The sequence below is a fragment of the Amphibalanus amphitrite genome, unplaced genomic scaffold (genome assembly GCF_019059575.1).
Source record: "Amphibalanus amphitrite isolate SeventyFive unplaced genomic scaffold, NRLGWU_Aamphi_draft 000203F_arrow, whole genome shotgun sequence".
NCBI classification, from domain to species: Eukaryota; Metazoa; Arthropoda; class Thecostraca; order Balanomorpha; family Balanidae; genus Amphibalanus; species Amphibalanus amphitrite.
Window position 1 is genome coordinate 186,982 of NW_024881698.1, and position 26,153 is coordinate 213,134.

General features: G+C 51.7%; 2 protein-coding genes across 3 annotated transcripts in view; one reads left to right on the forward strand and one right to left on the reverse strand.

The window, feature by feature from the left end:
* The window catches only part of LOC122384924 (lachesin-like), a 163,445-nt gene that overhangs the window by 113,505 nt on the left and 23,787 nt on the right, over positions 1-26,153 (forward strand). The window contains exons 1-2 of one of the 2 annotated variants that reach the window (XR_006257120.1): positions 2,061-6,523; positions 14,947-15,047. Coding sequence is in view for 1 of the 2 variants with exons in the window: in XM_043372757.1 (XP_043228692.1) it covers positions 14,947-15,154 (208 nt within the window). In the remaining variant the exon portion in view is untranslated. Of the gene's footprint in view, positions 1-2,060; positions 6,524-14,946; positions 15,155-26,153 lie in introns of those variants that run through there. The other variant, XM_043372757.1, reaches the window with a different exon arrangement.
* LOC122384926 lies at positions 7,046-8,277 on the reverse strand. The gene is made up of 2 exons (XM_043372759.1): positions 7,919-8,277; positions 7,046-7,693 (listed from the first exon to the last, which is right to left on the reverse strand). Exons 1-2 carry the CDS (start codon positions 8,185-8,187, stop codon positions 7,057-7,059), a joined length of 906 nt encoding a protein of 301 aa, XP_043228694.1. The 5' UTR covers positions 8,188-8,277; the 3' UTR covers positions 7,046-7,056.

Here is a 26,153-nt window from a genome sequence, read left to right on the forward strand (position 1 = left end):
CTGGGCCCTGAAATGGCTACAGGACTTGAAGAACCCAAATCCAAGACTTCAGCGGTGGCGTATGGCGCTGCTGGAGTACGACCTCAAAATAACATACAAACCCGGAAAACAGCACCGGAATGCGGACTTCCTATCACGAATGTACGAAGGAGGGAGGCGACACAAAGGAAGGGAAGAAGAAATGGGACAAGAGCAAGGGAGGAACTGCAACGAAGGGGAAGGAACAGGAGAAGCTCCGGAAGACATGCTGGGTGTCATGGCAGTAACCACGCGAAGACAGGCCCAGCAGGATCAAGGGGCAGCAGAAGAAGACCAGAACCCGGGGCACTGTGAAGGAGACGAAGCAGTCAAAACCACCCAAACGGGAACGGGAAGACGGACCCTCGCTAACCTCCAGAAGGATGACCGCGACTGTCATCAGCTGAGAGAAGCCGTAGCACAAGGAAGAGAACTCCCCTCGTGGGCGCGAAAACATCAATTTCGAATAACACCAGACGATATCTTGGAGCGGGTCAGCACCACCAAAAACGGGGAGGAGAGGTGGCAGGTGGTGCTACCCCAAGTCCTGGTACAATCAGCGGTACAGGACGCCCACGCCGGACATCTCAAGGCAGGCAAAACCCTCGGAAATTTGAAGCGGAGCTTCTTCTTCAGAAACATGTATACCATCTGCAACAAATATATCGCGGGCTGTCCGACGTGTCAGACCAAAGACCGTGGACAAAGACAGCAAGCCCCTCTTGGAGACATGCCTCAACCACTTGGGGCGTGGCACACGGTGGCTGTTGACGTGCTCGGACCTCTACCCCAGACAAAAAACGGCAAGAAGTACGTGGTAGTACTCACAGACTATCTGACACGCTACGTCCTCGCAGAAGCCACCAAAGACCAAACGGCTGAAACTACGGCAGAAGTACTCATGAAGAAATTTCTGGAATACGGCCTCCCCGAACGGATCATTACCGACAACGGAACAAATTTTACATCCAATCTCATCAAGGAGATGTGCAGACTCCTTCAAGCCGCGCATCTGTTCACCACCCCATACCATCCGCAATTTGACGGGCTCTGTGAGAGATTTAATCGGACTCTGGCCTCAATGCTGAGGGGATGTGTGGAGTACCATCAGCGCGACTGGGATAAGTACCTCCCATACCTCTTGCACGCTTACCGGGCGGCAGCCCAGGAGAGCACAGGTGAAACACCGTTCTACTTGATGTTCGGGAGACCCTGCCGGGCGCCACTCGACCTCCAGCTGAAGAGCAGACAGCTGGATTTTCCGGACCCCGCAACAGAAGTGGAGCACATCAAACCCGGCATGGTCGTGCGCATGCATCAGGCATTCGCTGACGTACAATCTCATCTGAAGGACGCTCGAGAGAAGCAAAAACACCACCACGACAAGCGAAGTCGAGAGCGAAACTTCCAGGTTGGAGACGAAGTCCTCCTCCTGGATGAAAGAGTAACTCAAGGACAGACCAAAAAGCTTCACCCACCCTGGAAGCCAGGATACCGGGTCATCGAAGTCGTAGGGCCATTAAACTACCACATAGAACACCCGAGCAGACGTGGAAAGATCCACCGTGTTCACGTCAACCGCCTAAAACGACAGGTACCCGAATACGTCTGGCCAAAGGAAGCGCTGCCCGAGAGCCTCCAACAACATGACGGCACTAAGAACCCTCTCAACGCTGAGCAGCAAGTGGACAACTGGCTCAGGCTCCAAAAGAGCAAGTTCCGACCCGGCCCACTCGATCATAGCCCCGTATCAACCAGCTCGGGGAGTGCGGAGGAAGGAGAGAGTGACGGAGGAGACGGGGGAGGACGTTTTGGAACTCCGGCCGCTCCTATACCCGACCAGTTACCACACCCACCGCCTCAAGACTGCACCACCGAGCCCCGTCCTTACAGCAGGAGATCCCAACCCTCCCCAGGCATTTGTGGGACGGGACAGGGCAGGAGAAGGGCCAATAATTTTGAGACACCCATCCTGAGACGGTCCGATCGAATCCGACTCAGGCGGGAACAGCGAGACCATTGAGACAAAAAGAAACCAACAGGAGTGTCTCCTCTTGTTCCAGACCGAGGTCATGTTCGGACGACTGGCCCTCCTGCTACTCTGGGTCGCAGCCAGCCGCACCAAAGGATCGGAAGAAAATGACGTCACGCCCGGCCTGCGAAGCGGAATCTTATTCCAGCCGAAGGGACCATTGGTGTTGGCCACCGGAACCTGGACAGCAATAGTGAGATTTCAGCAAGAGGACGTCGAAAGGCAATCAAATCAAATCCGGGAGCAATTCACCAAAATTGATAGGGCTTTAGAGAACAGCGGCGAATTTGAAGCGAACCAGACGGCCGAAGAACAGAGAACCCAACAATTTATCAGAGAAATGAAAGCCATGTGGAATCAAGAGCGTACCTGGATGGAGGCTGAGCTAAGGGCTGGTGAAGTTGAAATCCAGGAACTCAGGACGGAATTGAGACTCAGTCGCCGAGCCAGGGGACTGATTAACGCCCTTGGCGACGGTTTAAAATGGTTGTTTGGCACCGCCACGGAAACTGATGTCCAAAAACTGCACAAACAAATCGAAGGAATCACGGCCGGCGTGGGAAAACTTCATCATATTGCTGAACTACAAACCACCTTAATCGGAGAAATTTCAAAGCGTCAGAAGAACAACGACAAACACTTAGTGACGCTAGCCAGAAAGGCCATCGAGCTGGAGTCACTCTTTACAGTTACGAGAGATGCCGACCACATTACCATGCGGAATATTCGTCGAGAGCTCGATTTCGGCCACGCGATCTCCTCTGCCATCCGTACCGCAAGCGCCGCTGTGATGACTTTTCACCACGAAGTGAGGCAAATCAGCCGGGCGATGGCGCACACTCAACAAGGAGTGGTAACGCCGGCCATTTTGTCGCCCGCAACGCTGAAGACCACCATGGCGGCCATCACTAATCACCTGCCTGATGGGTGGGTGCCAGCCATCTCGCTCTCAGAAACACCGGCAAACATCTACAAGTTCTTAGAAATTTCCGCGGTGGCGCTTGAAGACGGCTGGGAAGTGCATATCCAAATCCCGCTCCAATACCGGCCATATGGACAATACCATCTCTTTAAGGTCAACTCCATCCCTACACACTTCTCCAATTCCTCAATTGCCCTAGAAGCCCAAGTCCCCTACCCATATTTCGCAATATCGAAGGACCAGCGCCTACACATTGAATTGTCGGCAGAAGAAATTAGCCGTTGCCGCCACGTCGGTGGGCGAACGATGTGCAACAAGCTTACACCTCTCATCAAGGAGAAGAGAGAGGGTTGTCTATACCATGCTTTCCGGGACGAAGAAAGCAAGGTTGAGGAAGAATGCGTGCGGAAAATGATAAAACCGAAACCGCAAATATACCCCGTAGCGGACAACAAATGGCTTTATGTACTACCAACCGAGGAGTTATTCTCTATGCAATGTGCCGGAGAAGGAATGCCAACCAAAGGGTTCCGGTTACAAGGAACAGGTATTTTCTCCCTTCCGGCCAGCTGCACTGCGATGGGAGACCATTACATCATCCCAGCTCATCTGAAAAGGCAAGGCGACACCCCAGCTGAGATGAAATTGACTGACATGACTCACTTCAAGATTGAACTGAAACCAAGTACTTTCCAAAACTACATTTCTACCAAAGGAAGGATAAACCAAACAGAACTAAATGAAATTCTTGAAGCAGCCAAAGAGACGGATCGAGAAGATTCAATGCTGACAGAGCTGAAAGAAACAATGAAGAACTGGAACGAATCCCCGGACACAGAAGGGATATCCTTCAAGTTAATCAACCACACCTCCCTAACCCTCGGAGGAGTCGCCCTGCTTGGGGTGCTCGGCCTGCTTGCCTACAACTGCAGCCGAAACAGACGACCACAGAGTACCATCATCCAACCCTGCCAAAATCCCGACCTGCCCATCCCATCTGCCCCTCTCCTGCCCGATCCCAGCCAGATATCACAACTCCAATCCCGGATCCACCACCTGGAAGTAATCACAACGGACCTGCAATGTCGCATGGAGAAGACGGCGCAACTCGAAATCGCCCTCGCTAAGCTGAAAAAACAACACGATGAGCTGACCGCCCTTCTCTAAGTCCAAACCGGACAGAGAACGGGCCGGTAACCGACACGGATGCAGGCCGACCCAGATGAGAACGGGACGCGGAAGGACGACTACAAACTCGATGAACGGCCAGGACGACTACACGACAACTAGCAGGGATATCAATCACGAGCGGCTGAGGTGGACCGAGCGGCTGTCTCAAAAAGCCACTCACCACCACTCGGCTACAACAACCGGTGGACGACTACACTCTATGGTGGACCGACTACACAACCGTCGGACTGATCCAGATGGGAACGAGGAAGGAGGACGACTACAAACCCGGTGAACGGCCAGGACGACTACACGACAACTAGCAGGGACATCAATCACGAGCGGCTGAGGTGGACCGAGCGGCTGTCTCAAAAGCCACTCACCACCACTCAGCTACAACAACCGGTGGACGACTACACTCACCGACTACTGAGGTGGACCGACTACACAACCGCCAGACTGATCCAGATGGGAACGGGGAAGGAGGACGACTCCAAACCCGGTGAACGGCCAGGACGACTACACGACAACTAGCAGGGACATCAATCACGAGCGGCTGAGGTGGACCGAGCGGCTGCCTCAAAAAGCCACTCACCACCACTCGGCTACAACAACCGGTGGACGACTACACTCTATGGTGGACCGACTACACAACCGTCAGACTGATCCAGATGGGAACGAGGAAGGAGGACGACTACAAACCCGGTGAACGGCCAGGACGACTACACGACAACTAGCAGGGACATCAATCACGAGCGGCTGAGGTGGACCGAGCGGCTGTCTCAGAAAGCTACTCACCACCACTCGGCTACGGCAGCCGTGGACAACGACCGGTGGACGACTTCACGCTATTGGTGGACAGACCAACTCAATTCATCAGGTAACGCTGTCACACCGACGGCGAGCCTGGAATGACAGCGGGCGATATACTAAACGAGTAAGCTTGGCCCAGTGTATGTGTATATAGTATGTGTATATAGTATGTGTATGTGCTAGTTTATGCTTAAAGACTGCTGTAGGAATTGGGGATGGCCGCAGCGGGCCTAAACCTGCTACACAGCAAGGGTAGATCGAGAATCGCGCGGATGTGTGATTTATGCGACCGATGTTTGAATGTGTGGGGTTAATTGGTTAGTAGGGATAAGTAAAACATGTAAAAGTCAGTCCCGGGGACGCCCCATGCTCATCCTATACTTCCTACCCAGCCAAGCACTCATGTCAAATAGCCGCCAATCCTTAAGACCCCGGCCACTCGCTCTCACCACAGCAGTCACCAGGACTACAGCGACAATGGCAACGGCAGAAGCAGACTCCCGCCCGTCTAGTCGCGGGGCGCGACTATAAAAAAGAGATCTGAAAATGTAACGCAGATGCGCCACATTTTTTTTTCTTCTTCAATTTGAACAAGTCAGCCGTGCCACAAGCAAAAGTGCAATCATTGACCAGATCGCAGGACGGCCGACCGCGCGCCGGGCGCCGGGCGCCGGCGCACTCAGGCCGGCCCAAAAACAGCAGCTGCACCCGACTCGGACGAAAATAGGCAGAGGCTGGGACCGGGAACGCGGATGCCGATCAGCCATGTCGTCCGATGAATGGAGAGCCGGGCTGTGCACGCAAACAAAGTCATTTGACCCCCTGACCGTCGGCCTCAAAACCATCTGGCGCACCGCACAGACACGGTCAGTCGGCTCAATCGGCGGCGATACCTATTTGCGTCGCAGACCGGCGTACACAAGGGGTGCAGCCGGCTTTGACAACAAAGCTCCGCTGTGGAATACCACCCCCAATTCGTGAGAACCAGGATCTGAAGTCGACAAATAGCATGCCGGAGCACACCACCTGCCAGTGGCGAGTCATTTATCAGTTGACCCTTTGGAAAACAGGACTTGGTCCCACGCTCGGCACCCCGATGGGGACATTTATCAAGCGGACCATTACTGACAGAAGCCAAACAAGAGAAAGGGCGCAGCTGTCGACCTGGACTTCAGCGGGGCACCAAACAAGGGGAGCGGAGAAACGACCCACATTTCCGATACAATTAACCAGGAATCTGGGAAAAGAGAGTGGCTCGCCCCAGGGCTGCTGAGAGGACCGTCAATACTACACCCTGAGGGGATGCACAGCCACCGCCATCAAATCACGAGGAACTGGGGCGGTGCTTCAAGCCGAAGAAGACATCGCATTGGTTCGAGGGCGGTACCTATGTCCCTTCACCAAATTTACTCCGCCCACCAAACTGGACCGCTGAAATGACGTCACCAGGAGTATTTAAACTAGAGCAAGAAAGAAAAAGGGTCACTCTCGGTGACGATCTACCTGGGCGGCGGGAGTGCCACTAGTAGCAGCCGACGACGCAGCAGCAGCCTACTCTCTTCAAGGAGGTCAGTCATTCTCGGAGCACAGACGGCCATTCCCAGTCCACCCGCTATAATGCCCGCCCCCTTTCATTCTCCCGTAATGACCTACCCTCCCTCCCTCTTGTAAGCTGACCCATGCCTCCCGACGGGCGTCTCTGGGACGGGGGGTAGATACGTGGGGAGGGGAGGCGAGGGAACGCGTGCCAGACGGCGGGCCGGCCGACCCAAGTGAAAGGGAAAGTGTTTGTGTGTAGGGTCAGTAGTGAATCCCTGACCGCTCCGCGGATACGTCCCCGGGCCGATTCAAGGTGTAGGTTCGCGGGCTCCGAGCGGTTCGATCGTGTGGGGGTTTAGACGAGCTGAACCCCCCGACGTTGAGTATCCAATGTCTGCCGTGAATGAGTTATCAGTGCCGACTGATTTAATTGGGTTCGAATGTGGGAGCTTGTAAATAAATCGCAGAAATAGCACAACCTATTTAATACTGGAGACTCCGCGACTAAATGGGATGGCATAGCGCAACTCACTCACGCTCGTCACTGAACACAAGGAATCGTCTAGAGTGATAATTTATTCAACAATTTCCGCGCAGTGCGACGCACGTCGTGGTTTACTGAGCGCACGCCGGCCGCCACCTCCAGACACCGGCGGAGTAGTAGCGGCTGGGGTGTCGGACGCGCCGCCACCTCGGCCGTCAACCGGGCGATCTGGGCCTCGAAGCCCAGAATCTGGGCCCGAGCTTCCTCGGCCTGGGTCTCGGCCGAACTAATAGCAGCCTCCGCACTCGTGATCTGGCGACATAGCGCCGCTTCTTGGCTATCGACTCGGGCCTCTAGTGAGGCGATGCGCTCCAGGAGCCGCTCGGTCTCGGCCCGAGCCCGGGACTCCTGGGCACACCGGGCCGCCTCCGCGTCGGCAGCGGCACGGCGAGCCGCTGCAGCCTGCTCCTCGGCCCTCTTCGCCCGTCGCCGCTCCTCCGAGGCGGTTGCCTCAGAGGACCGGAGTTGGGCCCCCAGGTGCTCGACCAATCCGGCCAGCCGCGCTCGGTCCTCGCTGGGGAGGTCTTGGAAGGGCGGCGGCAGCAATAATGCTGCCCGCACCACTTCCATTGCGGTCCGCCCATTCTGCCTCGTAACCCAGCGGACGTACTCCGGGCCGTGGTCCCGGAGTACCGTAGCGCAGATGTTCACCACCCTGTAAGCGGACAGGCCGGGGTACGGGAGGGATTAGAATAGAACACTTTAATTGAATCGAATGTGGGGTCAGAATTATGGCGCTAAATTAAAAGGGGTGCGTTGATTGAGATAAGCATTAAATTAGATAAATTACCAAGTGACTCGAACACAACAAGTACGTAAGTGAAGTGAGATAATAGGAAGGAGTAAAGAAAAAAAACAAGCAGTGATTATCATGACTCACCTCGATAGAGTACCGTCGCCGGAGTGTCGGTCGGGGTGCACCTGGATCTGAAGGCGCCGAACCCGTCTTGCTAAGATGGCCCGGAATTCTGGGTCCTCCAGGGACCTCAGGTCGACCCCTAGGACGAGCTCCGGTACCCATCGCAGCCGGCCCCGCTCGTCACAAAGGACGGCGATATCCAGCACGGGCGGGGTGGCCGGAGCTTCACCAGTAGGTACTGAATATGCCATCACGAGACGAAATGGCACGACCCGACTCGCGAGGACCATATAATACGTCCGCCCACGTAAATAATTCTCAGACGGACGAAATTATTGGCGGACGTAACCCGGCGGGCCCGCTATTGGTCCCGAGAAGGCGCCGCGGCCGGCCCCCCCCCCCCTCAGGGGTACCGACCAATGGACAGCGGACGGGGTCGGACGCCGCCCCAGGCGTCCCTCTGGGTAGCCATCTCAGGCCAGATGAGGGGGCCAATGTGGCGATCACGGCGGGTAAGGTAGGAGGGCTAGCTCTGAGGCGACACACATGATATATTCAACACACACAGGACCTCCCTAGCCTAACCGATACTGGAGCTTCTCCGGTTGACTCCTAAGCGCCCTTGCCAGTGGATTTCCTGGCACTCCATCCTCCCCAAATTATCCCACGGTCCAACAATAGCGATTACACACAACACACACAGGACCTCCCCAGCCTAACCGATACTGGAGCTTCTCCGGTTGACTCCTAAGTGCCCTTGCCAGTGGATTTCCTGGCACTCCATCCTCCCCAAATTATCCCACGGTCCAAACAATAGCGATTACACACAACACACACAGGACCTCCCTAGCCTAACCGATACTGGAGCTTCTCCGGTTGACTCCTAAGTGCCCTTGCCAGTGGATTTCCTGGCACTCCATCCTCCCCAATTATCCCACGGTCCAAACAATAGCGATTACACACAACACACACAGGACCTCCCTAGCCTAACCGATACTGGAGCTTCTCCGGTTGACTCCTAAGTGCCCTTGCCAGTGGATTTCCTGGCACTCCATCCTCCCCAAATTATCCCACGGTCCAAACAATAGCGATTACACACAACACACACAGGACCTCCCTAGCCTAACCGATACTGGAGCTTCTCCGGTTGACTCCTAAGTGCCCTTGCCAGTGGATTTCCTGGCACTCCATCCTCCCCAAATTATCCCACGGTCCAAACAATAGCGATTACACACAACACACACAGGACCTCCCTAGCCTAACCGATACTGGAGCTTCTCCGGTTGACTCCTAAGTGCCCTTGCCAGTGGATTTCCTGGCACTCCATCCTCCCCAAATTATCCCACGGTCCAACCATAGCGATTATACACAACACACACCGGACCACCCTAGCCTAGCCGATACTGGAGCTCCTCCGGTTGACTCCTAAGTGCCCTTGCCAGCGGATTTCCTGGCACTCCATCCTCCCCAAATTATCCCACGGTCCAAACAATAGCGATTACACACAATACACACAGGACCTCCCTGACCTAACCGATACTGGAGCTTCTCCGGTTGACTCCTAAGTGCCCTTGCCAGCGGATTTCCTGGCACTCCACTAATCAATTTACCAACGGTCCGCACACAAGCAACACACTAGACCTTGTTGCACACGAAATATATGTAATTTTATTCTACATGGACACTGCAAGGGATGGAACCGGGGAGATAGATGATGCACGTCACGCCCCTGTGCGTGGAGAATCCACCGACGCGGCTACGGGTTAGGAGGGAGATGAGACGCGAGTGAAAGGGCAAAAGACTGTACACGCAGATGGGTCGGATTTACTGAATGAAGTTCAGCTCGGATAGACCCCACTTAATAGTAGGCCTCGCTTGGGTAAGCCCTGGACACGTGCAATAAGTCGCGAAGTGAAGAGAAAGGACGAGAACGAGTTGAGGATCGATTATTGAGGATGAGTGCATAGCCGACGAAGGCTAATCCGTTCGGTTGCCGGCGCGGGCCCCATAAAGCCGTGGCTATACGGAGACGATGCAGGCAGCCCGGAGGGACCTAGCGACCCCGCCCGGTTTTAAAAGATAGGTTAGGTCCGCTATCGGTCCATTGAGTGATCAGCGCAGGATGACATTCGATAAGTGACGTAGGTAGTTTCGGAGATGGTTAGGACCCCAGGCGTCCCAGCGAGGAGACGTATGCCGCCGGTTAAGTAATGTCCCGCGAAGAAACGTGTGATGCTGCAGGACGGGGGTAAACATTAAATACCAAAGCATGCGAGTCGGGTGATCGCGGTAAGTCGGTACTGGCCACCCCGCTGTCAGTCGATTAACTCCGGCCGTGCAGCGGTCATTTCGGATAGGTCTGTGACGACAGCTTAACTACCAGCAACGGATAGATAGGGCTTCGGGCACCTATAACGCTGGTAGTCGTGGATTGTGTGAAGCCAACGGAGGCTAACCCGTTCGGTCGCCGGTGCTGTTTCAAAAGCCGTGGCTATACGGAGACGATGCAGGCAGCCCGGACGGACCTAGTTACCCAGCCCGGTTTCAAAGTTTAGATAAGCCCACCGCGGGCCGTGGTACGCTTAGTTTTCGTTTTCTTATAGGCAATTTGGCACAACTGGTAGTCATGGATTCGTGTAAAGCCGACGAACGACTAATCCCTTTCGGTCGCCGGGGGCTGGCCCGAAAACCGCGGCTATACGGAGACGATGCAGGCAGCCCGGACGGACCTTAGTTACCCAGCCCCGGTCTCAAATTTCAAATAAGTCCCCCGCGGAAACCGGACTACACAGTGTCCTGCGAGCCGTAGTCTCGGAACCGCTGGCCGAAGGACATTTATGTTTTTTTGTGTAGATAGTTCGACATGGTGATAGGATGGACCGCAATAAGTCACGTAACGCGAGGGTCGAGTGCCGAAATCTGTGGTGGGTCGTATCTCTAATTGTGTAGCGTGAGCATTATGAAGCGTTCGTTTGATGTACGGAGCATTGTGGTTATGAAGGGATAACGGTTAATAAAATCTAAGGTCGACGACTTAATTGCGACTTGCGCACGCCTTAGCACCACCGGGGGAAGTTAGGCAAAGGGGGAGGGATCAGAGATGGTTAACTCTGATAATTTATAAGGTATGGCTGGGCGTATGACAGAAATGAGAGGGGACGGGCAAATGAACGTATGATTGGCATGTATATCCGGTGGGAGATAACCCTCAGCTAGGACGGGTGCTATTGTTTGAGAGTGGGACCTTTGTTTAGTAGAGTTGGGTTCGTATTTCAGTGTGATCAAGGTAATAGGTTATTATTATCCCTCCTCCCATTCCTTAACCCTGGCCTATGTGTTTCCGATGATTGATCGCCCCGGAAAGCTAGAGTCAGAGTCGGAACGGGTTCGCGAGGGGCTGGACACAGAGGAGGGCTTCTAGGAGCGCGCCGACGGAGCTCTCAATAACGAAAGACACTGTCCGGTTAGCTTGCTCTCCGTCACTATCGAAAGACACTGCCCGGTTAGCCCCGCAACGCCGCGAAACCCCGCTACATACGTAAAGAAGGTATTCGAGCTGCAGCAACCTTTTTGGTACCTATGTCAATACTATAACCCCCGTTCTTGAGATCTGGAAGCGGCACTCTGCACGTGCGCACGTGCAAAATGGGTCCTTACTGACTTGCACGGCACCCTACTAACCAGTCGCTAACCATTTACCAAATTTGAGCGCAATCGGTTTAGCCGTTCTCGAGGTCTGGAATCGACCCCTTCACGTGCGCACGTGCTACAGCAGCCCAACTGTGGCACGTGGATTTGCATTGCCTCATGGTGGGTTCCCGACGAAAGCTGAAAAAGTGGCGAAAAAAAATGAATTTAGTAACCGCGACTCTCGGTATCATAAAACTCAGGTTGCCATGGTACGGGGCAAATTGGGGAGAATTCGTCTTAACCCTATTCCTGGCGGGCTTCGCCGGGACAAGAAACTGGCGGGGGGCCGATTCGGCCCCCCCCTGAGATCTCGAGAACGAAGCAAGATAGCGACAAGCGGTAAACGGCATCGGATACGCACGGCCAAGATCTACAATTTTTACTAAGGTCATTTTCAGGTCAGGTCAAAGATGACGTCACAGGGGTCGAAAAAGTCAAAATGGCGGCGCTAGATATGGAGAGAGTTTTTCTCGAATAACTTTCGAATTAGTCAAGATAGGAACAAACTAAGGGCATCATCGTGATCCTCTCGTCAATCCGCATCGAATGATATATATTTTGACCTCGAAAGGTCAAGGTCAAAGGTTGACCTCAGGTCACGTGACCTCGAGGTCATCATGTATATCATTCGATGCGTCTTGACGAGCTGAACACAATGAGACCATCCACGCGTCTGTATCTTGTTCCTGTACGGAGTTATTGGCCAAAAACCTTTGGTGACCTTTGATGACGTCACATGACCTCACAGCTGCCCAACAGCAAAACAGACCTCAAGGTAGTGAAGGTTGATCGTATATGAAGTCATGTATGGTATATGGGGCCATTCCGACCCGTTTTAGTGGTAAAAACAGGGAGTTGATTTTCCCCCATTGACTTATAATGAGGAGGTCGCGAAACTGACCTGACCTTAGGTCACCGATATCAAAATTCCGAGATATACAAATTGCACATACTGGTACCCTAACTAAAGCCTGAAGAGAAGAAATTGATCGGTCAAAAACTCTAGCTCTGGCGTGATTGCAAACTTTTCTGAGGTAGGGTCACCAAACCGCCTCTGGTGACCTGACCTGAGGTCAGATCAACTCAAAATTTTCAGACATGTTGCGTAGAAGCCTTATAGGAAAAGTCAGAAAATTTGAGCTTCCTAGCTCAACGCGTTTGGGAGAAATAACCAAAAAACCTCAGGGGGGGGGGGCTCCTGAGGCCCCCCCCGCCAGGAATAGGGTTAAAACTTGAATTTCAACGAGTTGCTGCGGAAAAAGGAAATTTATTGGACAGTGCGAGAATGAACTGCACTTTTCAGAAATGATTCAAGTTTTTATCTGACCAGCTTACATAGTATCAAAATCAAGTCCGAAACTGAACCACCCATGCTGCTACACACCGGCGGATCCAGGAGGAGGGGGGGGGGATTTGGGGCAAATGCCCCCCGCAGCGCCTGAAATCGACGAAAATTTGTGGTTTTTGAAGAATACAACGAAAACCAAACAACTTTTATTAGGAAAAGTTTGTTTTAAACTGCGAAGCAGTGCGTGAGGAACCGAAATCCGATGAGTTATTGAAATTTGGAGAAACTTTATTGGGGGGGCATACCCCCCCGCAGCGTCCAAAATTGCCTTTCTGGATCCGCCAATGCTGCTACAGGATACTTACTTCTAAGTTGCATTCTTGGCATTTCTCTACAAGTCAAACATTCATCTACACAAAGCTATCTTTTCGGGACGAGAAATGAAGTATCTTTTCCTAGGGTGATCATTGCGGCGTTAACCCTCGCCCGCACATGCCATTTTCCCATCCATAGAACGCACATGGGGGGGGGGGGGGGGTTGCCATCCCCCGCGCCATTTCGTTCCTGTTGGAGATAGAGCTTCGCGGTAAAGACCAAAAAAGATTCTTTGGGAAGAGACGAATCCAATGATACCCAGTTTTATCTTCTCAGGTCAGTCATTGACCTTCCAGGTCAGGTCAAACTAAAAATGTTGCTGTTTTGGGTCACCGTTGGATATCAAGTGTGCTGCCTATCATACACCGATGACGATGCCGTTTTCTGGTGCCAAGCAAGCTAGAACCTCTTTGTCATACTACCCGACCAGGTTTTAGCTGCTGAGGTCATTTCAGGTCAAGTTAGGTCAAGGTCAATTATATGTGTTTGTATGTCTGTGTGTGTCTGTGTGTATGTCGATGTGTGCACCTATTGTTTATGTGTCCATATTACATGAAATCATGATCTGAGAAGCTTTTACAAAAAATTCAGTCAAAAAACTTCACGAAAAGTAAATTCAGCTTGCCAAAAACGCAATTATTTTAGATGACCTAGGTTGACCTTGACCTTGACCTTGACATCTGTACATCGTCGAACATGTTCCATGATAGGTGGGAGATAAGACTGGCAAAAAAGGCCGAAATCAAGTTGTCAAAGCTCACAAGGCCCATAGCCAACGCAAGATGTTGAGAATTGGTCATTTGGGTCATGACATGACCTGAAAAAACAAGGTCATATCTCCGAAACCAAAAACCACAGAAACTTGAACTTTTCAGTGGACATAAAAAAGGATAGAGGAGCAGCTATGCGAAAAATCAGGCTCTAAAAATATTGAGTGCAGAGTAGACAGACTACCGAGGGGGGTGGCAACCACCCTCGGTAGTCCTAACCCGCACGGTACCCCATGTGCGGGTTAGGGTTTTAAAGCTCTTGATTTGTGCTACTTAGCTCAAGCTACAAAAGTCCCATTCCAGTTCAAAACCCAATGGTAAAAGTGGTATATTTTCTTTGAACCTTGACCCGCGCTTAGTACATGATTCTATGACATTCATGCTCACGATGTATCTTGACAAGTCTTGGAGGTTAGGTACTTTGGCTGAGTTTCGGGCAGAAGCTATTTACCGCCGGGCAGGGCAGAATACCGCCGTCTAAGACACGTCATTGAGAACCCCAGAAAATTACATTTGACCTGGCCTCGACCCGACAGTTGACCTCAGCCTTGAAGTCTTGAGTGTTTTGGAAGTTAGTTCTCAATATGGCAAAGGGGAGGGATCGGATCCCACATCAGATGATGTGTACGAGCATTAAGTAACTCTCATAGCCGTGCCTGGGAATAACCAAACTTGATATCAGTTTAGTCTTGATTATTCCCCTTCCAGTTCTGACTAGTGTCGCCAGACCTCTTATTGGGCGCCAAATGTCAGTAAACGTCAGTAGTTACAAAATCGTTTCAAGCATAAATCAAGGTTTAGCAAATCGTGAGCAGGGACGGGAAAAGCTCAGCTGACAGCCCACGTGACTGCGGCCCCAGCCTTATCTGGAAGAATCAGTTGCCGCTGCCTGCTGACGCGCCGTGCCCACTGCCCGTGACCCGCAGGTGGCCTGGATCAAGGTGGACACGCAGACGATCCTGACGATCGGCAGCCACCTGATCACGCGCGACTACCAGATATCGCTGTCGCAGTCGGACGGCCGCGTCTGGCACCTGCGCATCAGCCACGTGGACCGCACCGACTCCGGCTGGTACATGTGCCAGATCAACACCGACCCGATGATCAGCCGGCAGGGCTACCTCGAGGTCGTCGGTGAGTGGACCGACGGCCGACACACCCACAGATGCACAGTGCCACAGCTCGGCACACCCTTGACTTAGTTTTGGTACCCTCTGGACGGTCAACTGGCATGGTTTACATGACCGTTCCTCATTTTCAAAAAGCAAGATATATGCATTTGCAATAATATGTTAACCCTCGCCCGTAAACGGTGCTTTGCCACCTTCGCCCATGCAGGGGGGGGGGGGGGTTGGTGCGACCCCCCCTGGCGTTTGAAAACGGAGCGTCGTAGAGCTTAGCGGAAAAGACCAACGGATTGCTCTCAACGAGATCTCGCGATTGGTGGTATATTTTTTTGGTCCTAGGTCAACATTTGACCTACTTATGACCGGTCAAAGGTCAAATTTTCGGAAAAATCTAACTTTTTCAGATTTCCGCTCCGATTGCGGCAAAACGGTAAGAGATATCGACTTGAAACCTTCACTATCGTGATCCTTGATCAATTCTCTATCGTTTGGTGTGTATTTCGATGTCATAACTCTAAAAATGATGCGTTGGGAGCATCGGAAGTCTGCAAGGTCATTTGTGCATTGGGTCACGTCAGGCGTGTGACGTCACTGACCTGACCCTGACCCAAAATGAACTACAAGAAACAACCGTCGATGCCTGAAATGGATAGCAAATTCGAATTCAGGGCATCAAAATACCCCGAAAAGACATACAAGTGCAGGAAGTCATTACAGGTCAACCGAGGTCACTGACCTTACCTTGACCTTTAGTAACCTTCAAAATGTCAACGGACATTGTGCCAATGTCAAATCAGCCAGTTGTGATTCTAAAACAATCCATCAGTGTGTCAGGTCAGTCGGCATTTATACCAATGTGAAGCAATCTCCAATTTAGCGTAAATCTGGCCGGAGGTTGTTCCCTTTATGACGTCATAACTCCGTGACCTGACATGATCTTGACAAAAAAATACCAAAAGTTGCGCAAAGGATGCCCCAGAGGGTACTGAAAATTTGAGCAGGCTATCTGAAACGGTTCGGCGTGTAGCTAAGAAAAACCTCAGGGGGGGGGGGGTGCACCAACATGGGCGAGGGTTAATTCAGATGTTTTTAGCCCGCGCATGACGGGGGGGGGGCTCTACAGAGCCCCCTCCCGTTTTTCGGCAATATCTTCTAAAATCTAAACCGTTTGACGGATCAACACAAAACTTGCGGTACCTACCCTTAGCGGCATCAATTTGACACCTTGTGCTAAAATTTTAACTTTCTAGCTACCATAGTGTGGCCGGAAATGGCGTCAGAGTGACGTCATGTCGGCCGATTTTGATGCAAAATGTTGAATTACGGGAAACACTCTCAAGAGCTTAGTTTCAGCTAGATCCAATTGATTTGCACCAATGGGCTACAAATACACGTAGCTATCAAACTGCAATCTCGATTTCTCAAATTTTTGAAAATTTTGAAAAATAGGGGAGAGGCGGGAGAATTGGGACATTTGTCAAAGTTCAACTTTGATGAGCCATTACATGACAAGCATAAAAGCTACGCAATATTGCACCACTCTTAGCGATAGCTGGAACATTTTTTAACATACTTTTAAGGAGAAAGTTCGGTCTTGTAATACGTTGCAACATGGGTGAAGCCAAAACAAAGACCTTCATTTACAGGAGAATTGGGACGCCTGCAGGAGACTCGGGACAGACATTAACCCGCGCGGGGCTGGGGTCTCCAGCCGAACGCGCGGGGCTGGGGGGGGGGGTAAATTTTACCCCCCCTGTTATCTCCCGAACTAATGGTCCGATTTGGAAAATTCAAACGCCAATCGAAAGCTCTCATCACGAACTACTAAAAACATGTACTTAATTTAAAGTTTGAGGTCAAGGTCAAGGTCAGGTCAAGGGTACAAATTGCAAGTTTCTACAGTATCGGCCTTGCACCGTAGTTGCAGAATGGAGTCATGGACTGAGACTGATCGCCCAAAACGTGTTCTTAGGCTACCAAGACAATATTCGTTGCATACAATATCATTCAGAGGTCAAGGTCAAGGTCAGGTCAGGTCAGGTCAGGTCACCAAAAAACAAAATATAGAAAAGGGCATGTGCGACACATGTTTTATGGGTCATTTTACTCATAGAATTCAATAGGCACACTAAATAAGTGATATGGACCACCTCTGGATGAATTTAAGGTCGAGGTCAGGTCAAGGTCAGGTCAAGTGAGGTCAAATTTTGAAGTTGGTTGTTAAGGCCTAAAAAGGTGTCTATCTGATGCAGTTTTTCACGGCGAATCGAATGGTGCTATTTTTGTTTCCGTACAAGGTCTAGAACTTCCAAAAAAGTCATTTTTCAAAAATTTTGTGTGTCGTGACGTCATAAAATTTTGAATAACTCCCACATTTTTGAACCGATTCTTCTAAAATTTGGTATGTAGGTGCACATAGACCACTTCTCTGACATATATTCCGGTTTCTTTCGATAGACTCAAAATTTTGGATTTTATAATGATTTTCCAAAAAAAATCAGTTTTTTGAAAAAAATTTAGGCCAAAATCCAAAATTTTCAAAAAAACCGAGATAGCCATTTGATAGACAAAGTAAAATTATGTATAACCTTTTTTGTTACGTCTTGATTCCCTTAAAAATGAAGATGGTAGCGGCGTTTGAACTTTTGCCGTTTTTGAGGCGAAAATGGCGAACATGACGTCACTAAAACGTCAATTTCTCAAAAACTTTCCGACGGATTTCGCTCAAATTTTCAGGGAACGTGTCAAATTGATGTAGGAAAAGGTACTGAAAGTTTGGCGGCGCTGCGCGCCGCCGTTTTTGAGATATCGCAAAAATTCGCGAGGGGGGGTAAAATTTACCCCCCCAGCCCCGCGCGGGTTAATATGATTTGGGACACACTAAGGAGTATTGGGACACAGTTAGTGCTCGTTATCCTGGTTCAGTAATTTAATTGAAGGAGTAAAAGGAGTGCACTGCAATGCCACCTGACTATATTCAAGTGCGTACAAACGTTTAATTCTCGTCAGCTGTCGCTGAAAATGTTTGTCTTCTATGTTCATTGTTCGTTCACCTTTCATGAAATCAGAAGAATACGATATTTCATAACGTGAACTGGGGATGCATGTATTATTGATCAGAGCTCCAGATAACCATTCTCGCAGTTGCAGAAGAAACGCTGAAAGGTATTTCAATACCACGAGAACATGAACTGTCACAAAAGCAAAAAAGCCTTCCTGAGGAAACGTTAAAACGTTCAACACCACATACGTACTACGTAATCACGTAGAACCAGTACCTACTGACCAAGTGACATTCGTGCGGTACAACAAAACGCATCATCGGATCACTGCAGTTCAGAACATCAGTCTCGGCAGACGTCGCACACAAAGTCTACCTGCCAGGCTGTTGCATCCGTGCACGGCAAGCATGCCAGGGGCGGATCCAAGGGGGGGGGGGGGTCACATGGGTCATGCCCCCCCCCTTGAGGCCCGGGGGCCCAAAGACCTGCCAGGGGCACCACCGGCCTATCAGGGGTATCACAGTCCTGACAGGGGCACCACAGGACCGCCAGAGGCACCACAGGCCTAGCAGGGACACCACGGGCCTGGTGCCCCTGGGCCCTGACAGGACTGTAACGCCCCTGACAAGCCTGAAGTGTCCCCGGCAGGCACGTGGTGCCCCTGACAGGCCTGAGGCGCCCCTGCAAGGCCGGTGGTGCCCCTGGCAGGCCTGTGGTGTCCATGGCAGGCCTGTGGTGCCCTTGCTAGGCCTCTGGTGCCCCTGACAGGCTTGTAATGCCCCTGGAAGGACTGTGGTGCCCCTGGGCCCTGACAAGCCTGAGGTGCCCCTGACAGGCCAGTGGTGCCCTTGCTAGGCCTGTGGTGCCCCTGGCAGGCCTCTGGTGCCCCTGACAGGGTTGCGGTGACCTTGGAAGGACTGTGGTGTCCCTGGGCCCTGACAAGCCTGAGGTGCCCCTGACAGGCCCGTGGTGCCCTTGTTAGGCCTATGGTGCCCCTGGCAGGCCTCTGGTGCCCTTGCTAGGCCGCTGGTGCCCCTGGCAGGCCTCTGGTGCCCTTGCTAGGCCGCTGGTACCCCTGCGCCCGGAGAGGACTGGTGCCCCTGAAAAGTCTGAAGTGCCCCTCGGCAGGTCCGTGGTGCCCCTGACAGGCCCAAGGTGCCCCTGCGAGGCCGGTGGTGCCCCTGGCAGACCTCTGGTGCCCCTGGCAGGTCTGTGGTGCCCCTGGCAGGTCTGTGGCGCCCCTGGCAGACCTGTGTTGACTGGTGCCCCTGCTAGGCCGCTGGTGCCCCTCACAGGCCTGCGGTGCCCCTGGAAGGACTGTGGTGCCCCTGCCCCTAGGGGTGCTCATGGGCCCAACAGGCCCGTTGTGCCCCTGACAGGCCTGTCGTGTATACTTGCTAGACCTGTGGTGCCCCTGGCGGGCCTGTGGCGCCCCTACAAGGCCGTAGGTGCCCCTGACAGGTTTGTGGTGTCCCTGGAAGGACTTTGGTGCCCCTGACAAGCCTGAAGTGTCAAGGACAGACCCTTTAGACGCCAGGGTCAAGTTCGTCGGACTGACAACGATTTGCTTACCTGATAACGTTCCTGGTAAGTACTCACTACTCAGCGTCCACAACATATATGTATACACATAGCACATTCATATATACCTACTTGCTTACAATTGGTAAATGTGGTTGTGGCTAAGAGTTAAGATACTGACTAAAAATAAAAAATAAAAATAAAAAAAACTGAAAATGGGGGCACCACCAAAATGAAGTGGACGAAATCCGTTGAGTTTTTAATTTTGGGTATAGGTAGGGGCACCACTTCGATTCATGACCCTCCCCTTGGAGTTTTCCTGGATCCGTCCCTGAAGCATGCCCAGTTTTTGCATTCTGTGCACTGGATCCACGACTCGCAGCTGCGCTTATATTGCATCCTACAGTACAAACATGACACGTCATCATCAGCGTTCGGTGAGCCCTTTGAACCTCTCATCTTCTTCTTACATTTCCTCTTATCGGTGCTGCTCGCCGCATCAAACAGCCGCTTTGACACACTCCTGACTTTGCCTTCCAGCTTTCGGTTCTTCTTCTCATCTTCCTCCTGTTTTCTTTGTAGCTCTGGCGTGCCAGGGGCGGATCTAGGATTTCGATAGGGTGGGGGCAGTCAAGCACAGGGGCGGCACATTTTCCGCCTAAGGGGGCGGCATTTATAGGGTCTGTTCCAGTCCAGTGGAAAAAAAAAACGAGCTTGACGGCCGTCACGAGACGCAGCGATTGATATTCAAATTTAGGGTCTCAGGTCAACTGGTGACCTCTGGTCAGGTAAATTACCCTAAAGTCGGGTTTTTGTTTTTGGCAAATAATTTTGCAAACAAATGGCCATAGAGCAAAAATTTAGGCATAATCGTATTCCTCTCAAGCTGCGTCGAATGTTGTGGGTACTTTTTGTTCGGTAAAGGTCACAATCAAGATTGACACAAAGGTCGTCAGGTCAAGCCCCCTCAAGACACTGTTCGGACTAGGCCAGGTTGCATATCAATCGATTTGGAAGCTCATTGCAATCACAATGGTGCCTTTCCCGACTCTAGCTTAATTTGGTCGAAAGTTATTAACGAAAAACGATTATGACCCAAAGGAACGTCCCCTGTGACGTTCTCTGTGGCGTCATACAAGTAGGTACAAAATGCCAAAACAAGGCACGGAATCCTTTGACGAGCGTATGAAAACACATTTAATTTGCGTCTTCGGGCGGATTATGTAACAACTATATGTTCCAAAAAGAGCAAGTTCAGTACTTCCCCCATAGGTTTATAATGGGGGAGGTCAGGTGACTGACCTGACCCAAGATGAATTGTACGAACAATCCAAGATATACTAAGTATGAGTACCCGGGAGCTTGTTACTTTCTGAAAGTGTCATCATCCTCGCCGACACTTTACCTGGCGTTGGCGGCGTTGCGAAGTTGCAACATTTTTTTTGACAGTGCAGACTGCAAAGTGCAGAGGTTTACTTATAACCTTTAGAGGTTTATGCATCGGTCAGAGACCTGACCATAGTTGGAGAATTGTACTGAACTGTGCTGTGGGTGCACGAGCTCTCCCAATTCCACGCCGGCTTGGCTTTGGAGCCGCAACAGACTGTGGAGGTCAAGGTCGCCGCTAGGGCGGCGGCGGATTTGCTGCGCCCGAGCACCCACCGTTCGGCACAATTATCCACCTATGGACCTGAACTAACCTGGAAATGAATCAGGTGTCATAAGGTCTGGTTTGGATGGGGGCTCACGAAAGCCAAGTTTCAGCTCTCTATCGAAAACGGCTCCGGAGCAGTCACGAAAAAAATCGTAAGGGGTGCCCCCCCCCCCCCCTCCTCCCTCGGCCCGCGAGGGTTAAAGGTAGTGTGCCACCTTTCAAAGATTTCCCATTTTATTTTTCCTAGGATAAGAAGCTTCTGTTTTTACCTAATATCACAAAAATTAAAAAATGGGCCTGGAATAGTGCTTTTTTCGCCGAAAAGTTTATCGGTTTTTCGATATGTATAACAACTGTAGTGGGCTGACCTGCAAACAGGCGTCGGCAACAATCGCGAATGCGGCGCACATGTGACAATAAGCAAAGGTCATTATAGAGTTACGACGTACGGGAATGAGTTATCAGCTGTCTAATCGTAGACAACACAATGTCGAATTTAAACTGTAAGCCTGTAGGTATTGGTATTGTTTCTTTAATTCGGCTGTCGAACATTAATTTATGGTTTGAAATAGTAAAATAATTGATATGAAACAGCCGTCTCTTAAGTTATGACCCTATCTCACCACATGAAAGTGGCAGAAATGACAATGATCAGCTGACGCATTTTTCTTGGCCGAAGTCAGAGCGCGCGGCCACTGCACCACCGCACCACAAAGTATGAGCAGAAGCCATCTGCGTTAGACCGCGCCCAAAGCCGGGGCCCCGGTAACGTGAGGTAGCCGAGTCGAGGCAGCGTGCGCTGACCCAAGCCGGGGCCGCGGCTTTGGGCGCGGTCTACCGCATCCCCGGGCAGCCCCGGGCTATCACATGACACCGGAAGGACGCGCGGCCCCGGCTTGGGTCAGCGCACGCTGCCCCGACTCGGCTACCTCACGTTACCGGGGCCCTGGCTTTGGGCGCGGTCTACCGCACCACCTAACAGGCGTGTTCGAAACCGCAGGAGATGATGATGAACGGGTTTATCGAATCTTGATTGGATGAGCCTATCGGTAATAGCGATTTCAGTGTGTGCATTTATTGTTCATAGTGGTGTGAAATGTGGTTGGGGTACGACCGACAACCCGTCGGGGCGAATTTCGCACTGGGGTACTCAAAATTTGAAAAATTTAAGACGTTTCCATGAGTTTTGAAGGTATGGATAAGTTCTAAAAATCCGGTTCTCCTTATCTGGGCCATTAACTCCATACGGTCCAGGAAAGCTGGCACACTACCTTTACGAAGGGGGTAAACTGGCTTCAGGGGCGTCGCTACGAGTTCAGAGGGAGCTACTTTCATTTCAGAGGGCGGCACTGTATCTCAGGGTCTTGGCTAATGAATTTCGACTAAGGGGCAAACCAGACCTCAGAAGCCAGAATGACACCACGTAACATACATATACCGTATACGCCGCATGTAACATGCACAGGCTATAGGATACAAAATTTCTGCCCAAACATAAGTATTCGTACACCTACTTCTACCGAGGGGTTAAGACTTAAGAGGCCAGCGTAAGGCGCTCGAAGGCCCAGGACGAGCCCTCGGAGGCTAGCATGGGACACTCAGAGGCCGCTTTGGGGACCCTAAAAGGCCAAATGTGAGGGGGGCGTGTGGCGTTAAAAAGCCCGCACGTAGGCCTTGTAAGACCAACGGGGTAGGGCCTTCTGAGGCCATATAGGGCCCTATGATGACAATTTGGGCCCTCTTAGGCCATGGGCCTGGTGCCTTCTTTGGTCGGTGTGGGGCCCTCTGTGGACAGCGTTGGACACTCTGAGGCCAGCGTGGGGCCCTCTGCCTTCTGAAAACTGAGATTGGTGCTGACTGCTGAGTCCTCAGAAGCCAGCGCGGGGTCTTCATAGACTGGTGCTGGGCCATCAGAGGCCACATTGAAGGCCTCGACAGGCAGAATTCAGCACTTATGCATGATTGGGCCTTAGAGGTCGGACTGAGGCCCTGGAGGGCGACATGGAGCCATCAGAGGAATTCATAGCCCGAGTTGGACCCTCCTAAAGCTTAGGGTATCAGCCCTCAACCAGCGCAAGACTCTGTGCAGATCGATATCTGCTCTTTGAGGCTGACGTGGGGCTCTCGGGGACCATCTTGAGCCCTCAAGGATCTAAGACCGGAGATAGGTTCTACAGGGTCCGATGTGGAGCCTCCAAAGCCTGTGCAGGGTCCTCAGAGGTCGACGACATGGAGCTCTTAGAGACCGACCTATGACCAGCGTGACCTCTCAGTGACCAGCGTGGCCTCTACCGGTCTGTGCAGGAGCCTGTAGAAGTCACAAGAAAGATCACCAAAGGCACCAAAAAATTCAACAATAACTTTAAAAGAAGACATAGTAGAGTGATGAAAGAGTGTATTATGTAATGCCTTCAGCCCAACAACACAGATCAGTTTATGTACAGCATGACCTTTTTCGGTTAGAGCATGCAACTGACTATAGGTCATACTATAGATAATTTAACGCCTCTCGATACGAGAGCCACAATTACGGTAAAAACTGTGCCTACCATACGTGGAGTGAGTAGGTAGATATATGCATAGTACGTAAAGAAATGGAACAAATGCTTCTGCAAGATCCGTCTATTTTGGCAGTTTTTGCTCTCAGTGTGGGCCAAATTGTCGAACTGAGCTCGAATCTAAGGACAACGCAGTGGAAGCTTCCAAGGATCTATCAAATGCATTGTTCCGTGACGCTGTAACACTTACGGTTCACGAGCTATGCGCCCGGATGCGAGGGGAAAAATTGGCAAAGTTGGCTAGGAACCGCACCCGGTCTCGGGTAAAGTAGGTTACCACTGGGGCCCCTAAAGTTAAGATAGGACCCCTTCTTAATTCCCATGTTTGGCCTCCTCCCCTTTCCAACATATTAATACGCCACTTGATGACCTGCCCTACTAGGTATTAGACGAATGGCTATTGGCCGTGTAAACACTGGCGCCAAAATGAGAAAGTGAAACAGCAAATTTGTCAGGCACCGGGTTCAACAACTAATTTTATGCTGGATAATATTTGAAGCGCCTTATTTACTCCGACTGGGTGGGAAATATCTCGTCACTTCGGGACAACCGGAGGGCGGCACTATGACTTCAGAGGCGGCACTTGACTTCAGAGGGCGGCGTTATGACTTCAGAGGGCGGCGCAATGACTTCAAGGACCTTCACGAAGACTGGAGGGCGGCGCTATGACTTCAGAGGGCGGCACTATGACTTCAGAGGGCGGCGCTATGACTTCAGAGGGCGTCGCAATGACTTCAAGGAGCTTTACGAAGACTGCGGAGGGCGGCACTATGACTTCAGAGGGCGGCACTATGACTTCAGAGGGCAGCACTATGCTTCAGAGGGCGGCACTATGACTTCAGAGGGCGGCACTATGACTTCAGAGGGCGGCGCTATGACTTCAGAGGGTAACACTATGACTTCAGAGAGCGGCGCTATGACTTCAGAGGGCGGCGCAATGACTTCAAGGAGCTTCACGAGGACTGCGGAGGGCGGCACTATGACTTCAGAGGGCGGCACTACGAGTACAGAGGGCGGCACTACGACTTCCGAGGGCGGCATTTCGACTTCCGAGAGCGGCACTACTACTTCAAAGGGTAGCAATATGACTTTAAGTAGCGGTACTTCGAATTAAGGGGCGGCACTCTGACTTCAGGGAGAGAAGCGACATACTCTGAGGGTTAAATATAAATTCAGATAGTTACTACCAGAGATTATTATGAAATGAGCTTCAAAGAAATGCGGGTCATTTCCGTAAAATGCACTTCATCACGTATGGAAAAAAGCCGCCCTCCGCCGCCTTCGGCGGCGGAGGGGCGGCATTTTTCGATAGGCTAGGGGCATCGGCCCCCAGATGCCCCCCCCTGGATCCGCCCCTGTGGCGTGCTTGTGGCTATCATGGTCTTTCCCTTTTTCCGCCCACGGCTTGACATCACTCTGGCTCCCGCCTAAGAAGAAGGAAGTGAGGAAGCAAGTGAGGATACGGCTGAGGAACACAGGTCGGTATTGGAAACAGGTAAGTATTCGCTCAACGGTGGATCAACTGTGATGCAAAATTCCATATAAAGTAGACTGTCACATTTATTTCGCAAAATAGTTTTCGGAAGAGCTGACCCTTTCGGTATGCTTCGGTAAGAAAATATGGGCAACCTGTTGTCAGTTTGACGTGAATAGATTGGCATGGTTTAGCGTTTTCGCTTTGTTGTTTCTGAAAAGAAAGTGAATAAAAAACTCACTTTCGGATATCCCCGGAACTCCTGCGGTGAGACCAGCCGGGCTGCTTGAGATGCTGAGCTGCCTTGGTCACCTCCTTGGGCCTCAGCTGGAGTCGAAGACGGCCCAGGTACTGCGTCCGGCTCGTTGCTTGCATATAGAGGCCTTTCCAGCTGCGGGTCAACTGGATCAGTTGACCTCCTTGACAGAGATGGAGGCTCTGGGGCCGGGATATCCACGCTGTCCGTTTCGTATGCGTCCGCATCGTGCGAGCTCTCTTCTTGTGTTCCCGCTTCGTGTGTTTCTTTTTCAGGCGCCCCGGACGATCCTGCAGACGCTGATGGAGGAGGCCTGTCAGTCACGTCTGCCGGAAGGAAGTAATCCTTAGGGAACACTTCAGCGTCCAGTGGCCAGATTCCGGTTGTTCGGAACCCGGACAGGATGTTCGCTGGAGTGGCCGAGCGGATCAGTGCCTGGCCCATGAGCTTCACCATGTTCTGAAGCCTGATGGGCTTTCCAGGGTTTTGGAGCATCCAGTTGTCTGCCTGCTTGTTGAAGCTGGCCTTCATCGGACCGAAG

What these genes read in the sequence shown, in the direction of transcription:
- LOC122384926 (XM_043372759.1), bottom strand. Translation starts at nt 8,187, where the DNA reads ATGGTCCTCGCGAGTCGGGTCGTGCCATTTCGTCTCGTGATGGCATAT. An exon ending in GGCGACGGTACTCTATCGAG is followed by an intron (nt 7,694 to 7,918) that starts GTGAGTCATGAT and finishes GTCCGCTTACAG; the next exon opens with GGTGGTGAACATCTGCGCTA.